We start from the raw sequence: 16,998 nt of genomic DNA, 5'->3' as shown, positions 1-16,998 counted from the left end.
CACCGTACATCACCAAATTAATAATCGATACTTTTCTTAGGAAATCCGGTTAAAAATGCAAACATAGATCTTTACAGCTGATACATAAAATAAATTATCAATTTTACAATACAAGGACAATTTAAAAGACATAAACAGTAAAAGTCTGAATGCTTATGCAAATCATTTTATATCTATTAATTCAATGGCAAGAATCAGTCACATGTGTTTGCTGGTAGGCTGCATTAAAGGACAGGGTGTGCCAAGGGTTGTCTTTACTCTATCTTTTCACTGAACTTTTAACTTACAGATGTTCAATTATGTCTTTTTAAAAGATGAGATAATACAATATAAAAAAGGTAGTTTAGAATCCATGACGTTACATTGAAACATAGGTATGATGCCATTGAAATCTTTGTAGATTTATAGCTGCAGTACATAAATTTTGTTTGATTTTCATATACCTTAGTTTTCCTGACAGTGCTTGCCAGAACCAACTAAATAATTTTCCACAATGATTGTCTGCATGAAAAACACATTTTTCATAAACAATTGTTTGGTTTTTTACATGCACTCAAAATCTACTAATTCAAATATGTGACAAAAATATGTTTTTTTTTTGTTATAGAAAAAGAATTAAAATTAAGCCATCCTTTGCCATTCAAATCTCCATCAATATTCATAATATATATGAAAAACTTTTCCTTTTAAATTTCGCCCATACCTGTGAATGATTTTTATGCAAGAATCACATTATTTCTTAATAATGCCCCCATTCCACCCTTCTTTTCCTGAAATTGATGTCAGAAGAATTTAATAAGCAGGAATGAATGGTGGGAGTACAAAGGATAAAACTGTGCTGGCATGTTTTGTGTTTGTTTACACTTTGTATTACCAATTGTGTTTACTGAAAAAAAAAATATATAAACAACTGAAATGATTTTGTTACTATGTTTAGGCTTATTATTTGTAGATGACTATTCACTGACAAACCATACCTATATGCTACCCTTCTATTTTGTTCTTACTTTCCAAACCATGTTAACACTTAAACATTTTCATTGTGTTTTTTACTTCATATAGATAAACATGATAAAGGGCATGTTTGAATACATGATTAAAGAAATAGAAATGCCCTAAAAACAAGGAATTATTTGAATCTGGAATAATTTTGAATTCTGGAAAATTGATGAGAAATATATGATGAAAACTAACCCAACTAAATAGGGTTAGCCATGCGTGCATGGCTAAGGTGGGTTAGTTAGTTCATACTGAAATGATAGTGAAAGTAAAATTAACCTTAGCCATGCACGCATGGCTAACCCTATTTAGTTGGGTTAGTTTTCATCATACATTTCTAATCAATTTTCCAGAATTCAAAATTATTTCAGATTCAAATAATTCCTTGTTTAAAACACTTTGTCCATTTACCAAGCTAGGAAACTTTTTTCTTTTTTTGTTTCTTTTTGTGATTTTTGCCTTGGATACATTGGTTGTTGTTTTGTTGCTGCAGTTTGATGTTGTGTCCAACATTTTGTTAAATCCTGTGATCTTTTTTAATATTTTATCTCCTTTAAGTCAAATAATGAACCAACTAACATATGTTCAGCTTCTGTCCTAATTATAGATATATTTATAAATAAGCATATATTAGAACAGTAGTTTCATTGCTGATTTTGATAGCTAATGAAGTCTTAAATAGCAAGCTAAACAACTCAAATGTTATAGTAATATCAAAACAGCCATAGCTTAGACTTCAGAGGTGCTCTCTGATCATCAATTAAAACTGTCACAATTGTGTCTGAAAGCAACATTTTGCAAGATCTACCAATAACATACATTACTAGTGTTGATCTCAGTTCTTCATTGGTCAAAATTCAACTATGATGTCAAATTTTCTTGTTTTTCTCTGAATTTCCTATTGAGACGTTATGAAAAAAGGTGACCATGCCTGATGAAGTAACAGAGAAACAAGAATGTGTCCATAGTACATGGATGCCCCACTCGCACTATCATTTTCTATGTTCAGTGGACCGTGAAATTGGGGTCAAAACTCTAATTTGGCATTAAAATTATAAAGATCATATCATAGGGAACATGTGTACTAAGTTTCAAGTTGATTGGACTTCAACTTCATCAAAAACTACCTTGACCAAAAACTTTAACCTGAAGCGGGACAGACAGACGAACAGAGGAACAAATGAACGGACGGAAGAATGAACAGACGCAGACCGAACTAGAGGCTCTCAAGAGCCTGTGTCGCTCACCTGTATTTACTGATGCTTTGGAAATCATGTAAAATAAGGTTAAAATCATAATTAATAGTATTAGATATTAGATATTATAATGATATCTAAGATAATAACAAAAAACTGCAAAATTTTTGTAAAATTACTTACTCAGGGCAGCAACCCAACAATGGGTTTTCGGATTCGTCTGAAAATTTCAAGGCAGATAAATCTCAATCTGATGAACATTTATGTCACCTGTAAGATTTGCTCTAAATGCTTTAGTTTCAGAGATATAAACCAAAAAAACTGCATTTTACCCCTATGTTCTATTTTTAACCAAGTCGGCAATGATGGTTGGAAGGCGGGGTCATCGGACAATTTTTTAAACTAGATACCCTAATAATGATTATGGCCAAGTATGGTTAAATTTGTCTCAGTAGTTTCAGAGAAGAAGATTTTTGTAAAAGATAACAAAAATTTATGAAAAATTGTTAAAAATTGACTATTAAGGGCAATAACTCCTAAAGGGGTCGACTGACAATTTTGGTCATGAGACTTATTTGTAGATCTTACTTTGCTGAACGTTAATGCTGTTTACAGTTTATCTCTATCTATAATAATATTCAAGATAATAACCAAAAACTGCAAAATTTCCTTAAAATTACCAATTCAGGGGCAGCAACCCAACAACAGGTTGTCAGATTTGTCTGAAAATTTCAAGGCAGATAGATCTTGACCTGATAATCAGTTTTACCCTATGTCAGATTTACTTTAAATGCTTTGGATTCAGAGATATTAGCCAAAATCTACATTTTACCCCTATGCTCTATTTTTAGCCATGGCGGCCATCTTGGTAGGTTGGCGGGGTCATCGGACATATTTTTTAAACAAGATACCCTAATGATGATTGTGGCCAAGTTTGGTTAAATTTAGGCCAGTGGTTTCAGAGGAGAAGATTTTTGTAAAAAGCTAACGACGGACGCCAAGTGATGAGAAAAGCTCACTTGGCCCTTCGGGCCAGGTGAGCTAAAAACAAAATGCCCCTCTACTATCGTAGGTGGGGCATTAAAATACATTTTTTTGCAGATCATTGGAAAAGAAAGATTAAATATCTGCATATCGTCTAAAAATCATTACAGAAACAGATTCTACCACCAAATCTTGTGCAATACAATATTTCTCCACCCGAGACTGTTAAATTCTAAACATTTAAAACCCTCAGCGAGCCTCACATTTTAAATTTGAAAATTTATCTGTATCAAGTGGAGAAATATCTTATCACTCTCCATGCAGTGGTAGAATCTACATGTATCATTACAGATTATTAAATAATGAAGACAACACCTTACCAGTAATTCAAACATTACATATACACTCAATGTGAGTTGAATGTTGCTAAGACATGTTGTACAATATAAACAAATATATCTGATACATGATCATAGATTTCTTAGAAAATAAACTGAAATTAAAATCTTAATCTTAATCTTACTGAACAGGTATGTATCTATATGGAATTTAGGATGGGTAAAGATAAAGCTATATGTTTCAGTTACTTTCATGGCAAGGCATCATTAATTAAGTCAAATTTTACTATTACAATTTTTGAAATCTATTAAAAAAAAATTGAAAAATTGTGCAAAGAAATAAGATTGATAAGAATGCACATCTGAAAACAAAAGGAGGTGGTAGGAAGATGGCCCATGAAATTGTAAAAATCTGTAAAATTTTATTGAAGATATAGTCTGTCACTGTAGTGCAGAAATGTCCTTATGAGCATGTCAAAATAGAAAAGTTGGAGTATTAAAGTAGATATTTTTCTCTCATCAACATCTTTGAATAATACATCTTGACTCAAATATATTTATGTTAAAGCTGTTACTTATATCAAAATATTACGACAAGATATCAAATCAAAGAGCTGAAAGCTCTAAGTAAAAATGACGCCATTGTCTCTCATATTGGGATATTTTTGATGCAAGTCTTGATTTTTACTTAATTTACCTACTGAATCTTAGGCGACGTTTCAGTTTATGGTAGGTAGGGTGACTGATAGAATAGATATGAATTGTTTCCACAATCTATAGCGTTTTTATTTGTTTGTCAAGATATATATATATGTGTGTGAAGTGAAATTAACTACTAGTTGTTCTGCTGTACAAAGAAATAGCTCAAGACTACCTGAACAATCTACAATATTCAAAGTAATATGTGAATTTGTTTCCCTTATTTGTAGAATTATTTAACAAAATGATAATGAAGAGCCTGTAGTAAGAAAGCTCTTATACCCAACATAGTCCTTATTCAAGAGATAAGTTACAGGTGACCTAGTGACATAATCACATTGTTATTTCAGTTATCTAAACATGATCAATTTCTGTAGATTTAGACAATAGTATTGTTATACTAGTTTCACAATTACAAACAAAGTGACACCATTTATACAACTTAATTTCATTGTGAAGAGACTGTAGTAAGCAAGCTACACTGAAATCTTAAAATGACAACATAAATTATTGCAAAATTTTTTTTTCAAATGATTTAATGTTTAGTACCGTAGTCATTTATTTCAAATAATTGACCAGTAATAAAATAAGGAGATGGGGTGTGATTGCCAATGAGATAACAGTCTGATGTACTATTTACCAGAGTCCAAATAATGTGTACTATCTACCAGAGTCCAAATAATGTGGCTGTTGGCAGTTATAAGTCACTTTCAGACCTCAACAATATACCAAACCAGTATATTGTTTTCAGGTACCACAGGAAAAAGAAGAGTTGTGGCCAGGTGCTGCCAGGATTTAAAACTATTAGAATTACAGAGTTTTGTCTGCATTCAGAGAAAATTTCATGGTGTAAGGTGGATTATCAGATTATTGGTCACAGGAATATTAGAGTGATTGTTGACTTTTCAAATATAAAAATATGCACAAAGAAGGAAATATATCTGATTCCTTGTGAAAATTAAAAGATAGAACTTTGTACTTTAATTGATTTGGTAATTTAATTTCAAGAATGACAACATGTATGATCTGTTACCATAAGTGTAAAATTTGTCCATTAGCTACTGTTTATTATGTTTATGGTTGAACTGTATCTTTGAACTTTGTCAATCAGTCATGATGTACTTCTTAAGCTGTGTAAGAACCTTCTTGTAATTGAAAATTGGTCTGCCATGATACCGGTTTTTACAATATTCTGAGTTCCTAACAAGTTCAAAATTTAGCACATTTGCAGTTTACAATACCCAAAGATCAGGAGAAACAACGATTTTGATTGGGAGGGTCTAAACTGCGGAAGTGGGAAAACGCGGAAGTGTAAAATTGAGATATTATAAGTAATTTCTCTGGAACTGCTTAAGATAAATTAACACTTGAAACGGATTTTGAAAGCTTATATGATATTCTATAAGTTGAATTAAAAAAAAAAAAATTTTTGATAATCATTATGACCAAAAAGGTGACCGGAAGCCTTGTTAAGCGTGACTCTGGCAATCCAATTTCGAATCTTTAAACTTAAATTCACGAAAAAACATATAACCTGGTCAAAATCTTAAAAACGATTTCTATAGACAATTTAATAACAAATAATATGGTATAAAAATAATTAGCAATACATTAGAAGAAAAGGGCAAAATCTTGACCGGAAGCCTCTCTTGTATATAAATGAAGAAGTCAAAATTTCAACTTTGAACTAAAATTCACAAAAAAATATATAGCCCGGTCAAAATCTTGAACATGTTTTTAAAGACAATTTAATAACAAATTAAATGATATAAAAATAATTATCAATACATCAGACAAAAAGGGCAAAATCTTGACCGGAAGCCTCTCTTGTATATAAATGAAGAAGTCAAAATTTCAACTTTGAACTAAAATTCTCTCATTCACTATTTAGGAGACGAAGATTTATATCAATCAATGCCACATGGAAATAGTAAACATGATACGGAATTTGTTCGTACTATGCCATCAGTCATTGATATCATTAAAGAAAAAGAGGGTAATCCGCATAAGGTTTATAAAAAAATGATTTGTACAAACGATGTAGACGGATCGCACCAAGCCGTAGCAAATCCCCAAAATACTAAGCAGGTAAAAAATATTTTAAGTAAAGAGAGACAAGAAAAAGCCTTATCAAAAGATGACATCTACAATTTAGTACTTTTGGCGCATCAGTTAAATGGGTTTGTTTCTGAAGTTTTAGTCTATCCAGATCTTTTAGCTGTTGTCGCACTCCCCGAAATCATAAACGCATTTAAAGATATAATTGAGCTAAAATCTGAAGACCAAGTTTACTTAGTTTATGACACAACTTTTAATCTTGGCGATTGTTATGCATCATCGATAGTTTTCAAACATGTCATATTTGATGAAACGCCACTTGTACCATTAGCATTTTTGATCCATGAACGTAAACACGCTAAATGGCATGAAGTTTTGGTTAAATTTTTGAAAGACAACAAATTCCTTTTGTCATTGATCAAGAACCCGGTTTAAAAAAGGGCTATTCAAGATACTTTTTCTAACTGTCCAATTATGTTTTGTTGGAATCATATAAAAGAAGATTTTAAATTTTGGTTAAAAGGCAAAGTGGAAAGTGATAATATTAAAATCTATATAGATCATTTGAATCAAATGTTGCATTCAGAAAGTGAAGAATAATTTTTGGAAATGAAATTAAAATTAACATCAAAATGGACACCCGTAGTTTTAGAACATTTCGATAAATATATATCTTCAGCAATTCAAATTCACTCTGGCAAATGGTTAATTGAAAAATATCCCGGTATGTTTAATCCTTATTCTGGAATAACAAACAATCTTTCGGAAGGTATGAATGCCGTTTTAAAAAGGGAAAATGATTGGAAAGAGCTACCAGTAGATTTGCTTGCTTTGGGTTTTTATTACATACAAAATTTGAGAACTATGAAATTTTATAGAAGTTTTAGTAATTTTTTTCCATAAGAGGGTGCTGCCGGTCAAGATTTGGGCATTTTCCATTTAATTCATTTTAACTAAACTAAAGTAAGTTTATTTTTTATAAAATGGACTTTAGAAATTATGCAGAGATTATTTATGGATTCCCATGATTGTTGGAGAGTTTTTAGTCCAAAGTTGAAAATTTGACTTCTGCATATATATACAAGGGAAGTTGCCGGTCAATATTTTGCCCTTTTCTTCTATTTTTATACCATATTATTTGTTATTAAATTGTCTATAGAAATCGTTTTAAAGATTTTGACCAGGTTATATGTTTTTTCGTGAATTTAAGTTTAAAGATTCGAAATTGGATTGCCAGTCACGCTTAACAAGGCTTCCGGTCAACTTTTTGGTCATAATGATTATCAAAAATTTATTTTTTTTTAATTTTAACTTATAGAATATCATATAAGCTTTTAAAATCTATCAAGTGTTAATTTATCTAAAGCAGTTCTAGAGAAATCACTTATAATATATCAATTTTACCCTTCCATGTTTTCCCACTTCCGCGTTTTAGACCTTCCCATTTTGATTGGCTGATCACAGTTGTCTCCCTTGGGAAAAGTTTGAGGAATTGTGAACAGTAGAGTTTAACAAAATCGTGGTTTAGAGGTTTTTACATGACAATCGTGCAATCGTGACAAGGGGTTAAAATCGAGTATTTCAAGCCTGAATCATGCAAGTTGGCAGGTATGACAGGTTAAGAAATTAAAGAATGAAAATTACAAATTTAATTCTGTTCCAGTTGTATTTCCAACAATATGATTGAAAATTGTCCGATGGTCACGAAGGTTAATGACCGCTATTTTGTACACATCAAGACATATTGAAGGGAGACAACACCATCTTTTATTTTAAATGTACATTTGCAACACTGGAGTTGTCTTTCTTTTACCAAAGTATGAGCATACTAACATTCACTTTAAGTTAGTAAAATACGGAACCGAGTTCGGAATGCGGGTTGGAAGTCTGGTCAATGGTAAAAGAAAATTGACTGCGTCATTTTCTAAAAAGGGCTATTTTTGGCATTTTTTTCTCAAATGCAAGAAGTTTGAAAGCCTGACACAAATATGCAAGACAAAATTTAAAAACATAAATAGTATAAATATCTGACAAACTAATGTTCTGTGAATATCTGTTAAAATTATGGATAGATTTATAATACTTCTGGATTTTTTAATTGAATTGGAGAAGACAGTAGCCTTATCACACATTCTCCTTTACAATACATAAGAAAAAAGAAGTGATAAAACAATTTTGTAGAACTGTACATTTACTTACAATATTCTTGTGAAGTTTTTAGTATTCTGTAACTAGTATAAAGGTTAATTCCTGCCATCAATACTAACAATGGAATAGCTGTGGCAAACCCAGCCTGAAAAAGAAATTATCTCAAATAACAGAAAAACAAGAGTGCACATGCTGAAATGTCTCGCCTGCTTTACTGACAATTGATTTTATGTTGATAGTCCTAAATATAAACTTTACTACAAGTATCACATAAACTTAACATGATCCAAGAAAATGAGGTCAAGGTCAGATAAACCAATAATACCTGTACACCTTACAATCATTCCATACACTGAATATACTTGACCGATTGCTTATAGTTTACAAGAAACAGACCAAACCATTAAAACTTTATATTGACAAATGAACCATGAAAATGAGGTCAAGGTCAGATGAACCCTGCCAGACAGACATGTACACCTTACAATCATTCTATGGATCAAATATAGTTGACCTATTGCATATAGTATCTAACAAACAAACCTAAACAGGAAAACTTAACACTAACCAATGAACCATGAAAATGAGTTCTAGGTCATATGATACCTGCCAGACAGACCTATGCACCTTACAATCATTCCATACACCAATTATAGTTGACCTATTGTTTTGGTTTAAGAGGTCATGGTCAAATAAAACCTACCAGACTGACTTGTACATCCTAAAATATTTTCATACACCAAATATAATTGACCTTTTGTATACAGTATTAGAAAAACAGACCAAAACACAAAAACTAAACTTTAACCACTGAACCATGAAAATGAGGTCAAGGTAAGATGACACCTGCCAGTTGGACATGTACACCTTACTATCATTCCATATACCAAATATAGTAGACCTATTGCTCATTGTATCTGAGATATGGACTTGACCACGAAAACTTAACCTTGTTCACTCATCCATGAAATGAGGTTGAGGTCAAGTGAAAACAGTCTGACAGGCATGAGGATCTGTGCAAGGTACGCACATACCAAATATAGTTATCCTATTACTCATAATTAGAGAGAAATTAACATTACAAAAAAATCTTAACTTTTTTTCAAGTACTCACTGAACCATGAAAATGAGGTCAATGACAAAGGACATATGACAGACGGAAACTTCATAACATAAGGCATCTATATACAAAGTATGAAGCATCCAGGTCTTCTACCTTCTGAAATATTAAGCTTTTAAGTTGTTAGTTAACGGCGCCGTGGCCACCTCTGTCAGATCACTATCCCTATGACGAGCTTTCTGCGACATTAGTCACAGGCTCGACAATAATGTACTTTCTTTTTAATTCACGAATATTACATTGGAATCCTCTTTAATAATTCCATATAAATCAAAATGTCAGAGAAAATTATGCAATTTATAGAAAATTTACTAGTAATATACTGAAAACCAAAGAATTTCTTCACCATTTTCCATAAGATATTGTATGTGCATTCATTTGTTAAATAATAAATAAACATGAGACAGTAAAGAATGACCCTTGAGATAAATTCAAAAGGCTTATTCCCGTTCTGTCATAGCTGCCAATTTTAAAAAGATTCCAATCTCATCTAAGTATTAATTTTCAACTAAAGCAACATCAAACGTGTATAAACATAAACCGTTGACACAGAGATATGTTTCACAATTTGCAATTTTGATAATAAAATGCCAAAGTTAAAATCAATGGCAATACTTTGACATTAATCATTCAAAGTCAATGAATCATGACTGGAGGTGCATGGCCAAAAAATCTTGCAAAGTAGATATGCTAATGCTAATACAATTGCATACCAAATATCATTGACTAAAAATAAGTGGTTCCCATAAAACTGACCTAATCACAAACTTTAAGATGTTTTCCATATGCCATAAATCCAAACAAAACTGAAACCCAAAAACTCATCTGTATAAATAATAGTAATACAGCCTTTTGTCATACAACACCACCTTATTTCTCCCCACAACTCTATGCATCAAAATTCATATTTATTTCATAAATTATTGCATTTAATGAAACATGTAAAATGCATTACAGTTTTAATTTTGATCCCTTTCATATGAAGTACAAATGCAGCAGCCATATGAAGTAGACATAATTTAGTAAAGAAAAAGAACCTTTTGGCATCAGAAATTCCAGATGTATGAAAAGACAACTAAAATGTAGAGACCACATTTGTGTGTTAAGGTCACACCAAAAAAAATAATTGTTCTTCCATTTTTCAGATGAGGGGCAAAGAATGAAATTAAAAAAAGACTTTTTTCAATGAATCTGATAGGGCAAAATATTTTTGTTGTTGTCTGACATTGAAATTTACAATATAAGCAGCATTATTCAAGGTATCATTTATGCACATAGCACTTGAATTTAGTGTTTTTATTAGTGTGTTGCAGTGACTGTCGAGTCCTTCCTGTTTTAAGTAAGTTTCAAATCAATCAGAGCTACTAAGAAATTGCTTATCCTTCAATAAAGCAATGGGTGACACCTTTGATTTTAAAATAGTCCTCACATTATATAGAATATAGCTTCAATATTTAAATACCATCGATATCACTTCCAGCTCTTGTTTTTTGAGCCTATAATTTAACCCTTAAACATCCAAGGACTTTTGCCGTTTTCTACCTGAATAAACGCTGTCCAATTTCAATCGTATTGAACATTTTAACAGAAGCTCAAACAAAGGCCAACTTGCACTCATTTGAAAGATAATTGATTGAATATCCAGAAAATTTAATTTCAAGAAAATAGTCCTTTCCTTGGTCATGTGGTATCTCTCAAAATGTGACTTCCTGAAAAAATGTGAAAAGATATCATACAGGTTTTTTTGATACCAAATAGGATAAAGTTTTAGTGCAAAAGCAATGCATGCATCGAAATATCGATGCTCAAAACATAAAAACAAGAGTGCACACGCTGAAATGTCTCGCCTGCTTTACTGACCATTGATTTTATGTTGAAAGTGTAAAAGATAAAGGTTTTACTAAAAGTGTCACATAAACTTAACATTTTTAAAGATCTATGACAACAAGGTTAAGGTCAGATAAATCATGTCAGACAGACATGTACACCTTACAATTATTCCATACACAAATAATAGTTGACCTATTAGTTATGGTAATTGGGTCAATATCCCTAATGCGCCTCAAATTGAGGAACTCAAAAGTTGTGTATAAACAAAAAATCTCTGAGTAGTGATATTGGACATGTTTCTATTTTTAACAAGTGACTGAGCTTAACCATTTGTGTTGATTTGTAAAGTAGAGGACCATAGAATAAATGTGTAAAAACTATGGAGTTATTAAATGTATTCAAAGTATTAAATTTTCAAAGAACTAATTGTGTGAAAAAAGGAATTTTTTTATACCACAAGGAGCCGCATCACGAAAGGATTTTCGGGGTATGCTAATTTACGGAAAAATGAATCTCACTTCTTACCCCGAAAATTTAACCACATATGTGAAAATGTCTCAGCTTCGAAACGAGCCATCATACATATCCAAGTTTATGATATGGACTGAGCTACAGAAGAAAACATTACCATTACCGCCTATGGAAAATCAATTGTGCATATTGCCCCAATTGAAAAACAGACCAAAACCGAAAAACTTAACATTGACCAATGAACCATAAAAATGAGGTCACAGTCCAATGATATCTGCCAGAAAGACATGTACACCTAACAATCATTCCATACACCAAATATAGTTGACCTATTGCTTATAGTACTTAATAAACTGCTTCGCCGAGCGCAGTTGGATACGACAGCTGTGGTCCAACCCTGAACAGTTGGGGCAAATATGGACACAATATTCAAGCTTGATACAAGTCTGAATTTGGATTGTAATTAAATATTTGACACATTATAGGTGTAGTCAAAGAACTTGAAATTGGTTGTATGATTAGAATTTATATTCAATTGAAGATTTCTTGCTGTTGTGCAATACACTGTGCTGTTGCGCAATACTTAGTACATCTGTTTTCAGACTATATACAAAGAATAAGCAAAATAATTTTACCCCCCCCCCCCCCCCTCCTTCCAAAAAAATTTATTTTGAAGAAATTTTCTTTTTGTAAAATGTGGTACAAATTAAGAGACATCCATACACTTAAACACAAGTTATTGTCTGAAAACTAGAAAAATGCTTGTTTTAGACCCTTTTTGGCCCCTAATTCCTGAACGGTTTGGGCAATTACCCCCAAAATGAATCCCAACCTTTTACTTGTGGTATTGAACCTTGTGATACAATTTCAGAGCAATCAAAATACTTATACACAAGTTATTGTCCTGAAACTAGAAAAATGCTTGTTTTGGCCCCTTTTTGGCCCTTAATGCCTAAATGGTAACGGGACCATCACCCCCAAAAATAATCCCAACCTTCCTTTTGTGGTATTGAACCTTTTGATTAAATTTCATAGAGATCCATACACTTAAACTAAAGTTATTGTCCGGAAACCAAATGTCGTATAAAAAACAGATCAAAATACAAAAACTTAACATTGACCAATGAACCATGAAAATGAGGTCAAGGTCAGATGAAACCTGCCAGACCTTTACAATCATTCCATACACCACATAAAGTTGACCTTCTGCTTATAGCATTTGAGAAACAGACCTAATCACGTAACTTTAACCTTGATCACTGACCCATGAAATGAGGTTGAGGTCAGGTGAACCCTATCTGACAGACATGTAGACATTGCAAGGAACCCATATACCAAATATAGTTATTCGATTACTCATAAGTGAGAAATTCACATGACAAACAATTTTTTTTCAAGCAGTTGCTGAACCATGAAAATGAGGTCAAGGACAATGGACATATGTCAGACGGAAACTTCATAACATAAGGTATCTACAAGGTATGAAGCATCCAGCCATTCCAGGTCTTTTACCTTCTAAAATATAAAGCTTTAAACAAATTGTTTATGCAGCCGCCGCCACCAGATAGTAATAACTATGTCTTGCATACTGCGACTTTCCTTGCAGGTGAGACAAAAATAACGGATTTATGAAGAATTTTGGTCAGAGTCATATTAATTGCACTAGTATCTGTAAAAAAAAAATGCATTAATTTAAACTGTAAACAGAATGAGTCCTATACAAAAGAACACAGGTATTTGGGCCCCATTGTAAAAAAAAAAAATCTATTTTTCCATATTTAGAATTTTCAACAATGTGTAGACATATATTATATATACCAAGTATCAAAAATCCATAACTAGTCGATTACAATACCTTTTCTACTATCCACACGAACCCCAAGTGAAAAAAGAATTTTCACTGACTTTACAATGTTAATCTGGTATGGTTTCAGCACCCAGGGTAAGAACATATCAACAAAAAAAAGGGGGGGGGGGGGGGGGATGTAAGGCACCGAAATTCATAAATTCATAAATAAAGAAGCATATAGTTTTCTAACATGACTTGAGCGTGTTTTTCAGATGTCTTTTTTGAAATTGAAAGTAAAGTTAAGTCAAGTTACAATTAATATAGGAAATCATTTTGTCACCCCTGGCAATGAAGTTAGAACATGCGATCTTTCTGTCGCCAGGTTGTTTATCTTTCCGCTGAGCCACAGAAACCATTGGTAAAATCATGGAATTTAAGTATGTAAGTCTACTTCTCGGGAAGTTAATAAAAAATGGGAAGAACATCATCCAACTTCTTTTCTCTTAGGAAGCCATTTTTGCAAATGCCTTTATTTTCAAGGAAATATATGAGAAAATAATACAGAAATGTTCGTACTTTTCATTGATATGTAACTTTTCCTTCATTTAAGCGATATGGTGTCCAACATGCTCATAATCAAGCACTACAGAAACAAAGTTTTGTTACTGCTATTCCAACTCAACTAACAATTTCAGGACATTTTAGATTTTTTCACCTCTTTCGCCAAAAAAACTGACATAAAGAAACACGAATTTTGAGTGCTTTTAGAGTTTGTCATAATGCTGATACTCTATGAATCAAATATTTTACATATAGTTTAAATAGTACTCTTGGAAAAAAAAACACAGCATATTCATAAAAAAAAGTTATATGTTTCTTTAAATCAATGATTTACTTTACAATATTCTGTGAAAATATTCTATTCAAAAGTAAAAATAAAAACATTCTTCACAGAAAATATTCTTGTCAATAAGGAGCAAATCAACATTACATATTGAATGATAGAAGTTTTGCGCAAATTGTATCATGTTGCTGGTATTCCGAGTATTAATTTGAGCCCTCAACCACATCTGTAAGTAAAAAATGTCAAAGATACAAGACTTCATGTAAACTAGTAGTTCAAAAATTTGGCTTTTCGGTCAAATTGACCAATAGGAATGTAAAAATCAGTAGTTGATAACCCTCTTTATTTAGAGTCCAATTTGTGCACAGTCAACTCAAAAATCTCAATACAATACGCACCAGAAATGTTTTTGTAATACTGAGATCTGTTTGTTTATATTTTAGTGCAAATGATATTAGATAGTTTGGAAAAATATGGAACATATATATCTTACCTGTCTTATTGCCCAAGGCATACTTAGAAGTGAGGTTCCCATCATTGTGTTCCATAGTGAAAATCTGTTAAAATACATCATTCATCCAATGATCAATGTTATTTTCTTAAGCTTGCTTTGATTTATGTAGTTTTATACATAGAATATGTGGTTTTTTCTCTTACTTTGGGGTCCCAACCCATATATATAGCTATGCTAAACTAATAGCCTAAAATTCAGAGGTTGCTGTTTGCTGCTGTATTTCGTATTGATTTTTGTTTATTGTTTTGTACATAAATCAGGGTACAAATGTATTAGTTTTCTCATTTGAATTCTTTTACATTTTTCAAATTGGGGCTTTGCGGTATGTATATTGCTTATTGTTGAAGGTATAGTTTTTTACTTCTATGTCAAAGGCAGAATATGTTTAACTTGTTTACAATGTCCATTTATTAGTTGTGTCAATAATACCATCATTACACCATACTGCAGTTTATGAAGACTAATCAGCTACACAAAGAACATTTTTTTTGTATTCAAGTGTTCTAAATATAGAAGCTGTTAAAGATGCAATAACTGGTGACAACATATTACAAACCTGTAGATGATTCATATCAAGCTTCAAACTGGTCCAAAGATTTCTGAAGAAATTATAGATAGAACTAAATAATATATAAAAACCTACTATGATTAAGAAAAGGTAAACAAATATTGAAAACTTACATTGTAACAATACTACTTTGTTCTCCAGGAATTGGTTTGAAAACATAATTGACAAATACTTGAGGAACAACATGATCTGGCATAAGCTGAAAAATATTACAAATACACATAAGGTTGTTGAGCATAACTAAGAGGTATGTCCTATACAATAATACCATGATTAATCAAATCTGTAAAGTCCCTTAAACATGACAATATGTCATTTCTGCTTTTAAAAGAATCAAACCAGAGATTTTTATATTTAAATAAAAGAACAGACTTCCAATATCCCCTGCGTTGCACATATTTTATCTATCCAAGGTACAAGGGCAATAACTAAAAAAAGCACTTTTTTTTGTTCTTTAAAACTTTTTGTTAATATCTTCGAGAAATGAAGGCTTTAGAGCAAATGCAATGTGATTTCCATTATAATTATATTTCCAAGGGACATAACTCTTTAAAAATATTTGATCAGAACTTATTTTTTCTAAAGTATCAAAGACATTGCTGATATGAACCTATGATATAAGTTTCATAAAATTATTTCAAGAACAGAACACATGAGAGCGCTAACAATGCAATTCTCCATATAATCAATATTTCCAAGGAGTACAACTCTTTTAAAAATACTTGATCGGCTCTGATTTTTGAACTCATCAAAGACATTGCTGATATAATCCTATAATATAAATTTCATAACAAGAGTGCACATGCTTTAATGTCTCGCCTGTTTTACAGACCATTGATTTTATGTTGAAAGTCTTAAAGATAAAGGTTTTACTACAAGTATCACATAAACTTTTTTAAAGATCCATGACAATGAGGTCAAGGTCAGATAAAAATGTCACACAGACATGTATTCCTTACAATTATTCCATACACCAAATATAGTTGATCCATTGCTTATGGTAATTGAAAAACAGACCAAAACACAATCAAAGTGCTGGATAGCACCTGTGGAAAGTTTGCAACGGTAGATGTGTATTATTTCAAATAGGTTGTAGATGTGTACTGAGACTACTATAACACACATGTGTTATAGTAGTCTCAGATGTGTATTATTTCAAATAGGTTGTAGATGTGTATTACTTCAAATAGGTTGTAAATGTGTATTATTTCAAATAGGTTGTAGATGTGTATTATTTCAAATATGTATTTAATCACAGCTTTGGTGTTTTTCCCTAAACCATTGTCTCATCAGCAATTATCAAAAATCACTTTTTTCATATGTTTGTCATGTAAAATTTTGATAATTTCTATTGCAACCTTAAACTGTAGATTTAAAATAATCAAATTTACAGAAAGCTCTGTTATTTTTTTTCTGTGCCCATCCCATGTAAAGGGCCTG

The 16,998-nt window shown here is 31.7% G+C and overlaps 1 protein-coding gene across 1 annotated transcript in view; it reads right to left on the bottom strand.

The window, feature by feature from the left end:
* Positions 1-16,998, bottom strand: part of LOC127738275 (sodium-coupled neutral amino acid transporter 9-like) — a 53,881-nt gene that overhangs the window by 22,578 nt on the left and 14,305 nt on the right. The window contains exons 4-6 of the mRNA XM_052249465.1: positions 15,672-15,757; positions 14,970-15,033; positions 8,474-8,567 (exon numbers count right to left, since the gene is read on the bottom strand). Coding sequence (XP_052105425.1) covers positions 8,474-8,567; positions 14,970-15,033; positions 15,672-15,757 — 244 coding nt within the window. The remainder of the gene's footprint in view (positions 1-8,473; positions 8,568-14,969; positions 15,034-15,671; positions 15,758-16,998) is intronic.

The sequence above is a fragment of the Mytilus californianus genome, unplaced genomic scaffold (assembly GCF_021869535.1).
Source record: "Mytilus californianus isolate M0D057914Y unplaced genomic scaffold, xbMytCali1.0.p SCAF_1, whole genome shotgun sequence".
In the NCBI taxonomy this organism is placed as follows: Eukaryota; Metazoa; Mollusca; class Bivalvia; order Mytilida; family Mytilidae; genus Mytilus; species Mytilus californianus.
Note: the sequence above shows the minus strand (reverse complement) of the source record. Positions and strands in the feature narration are given on the sequence as shown.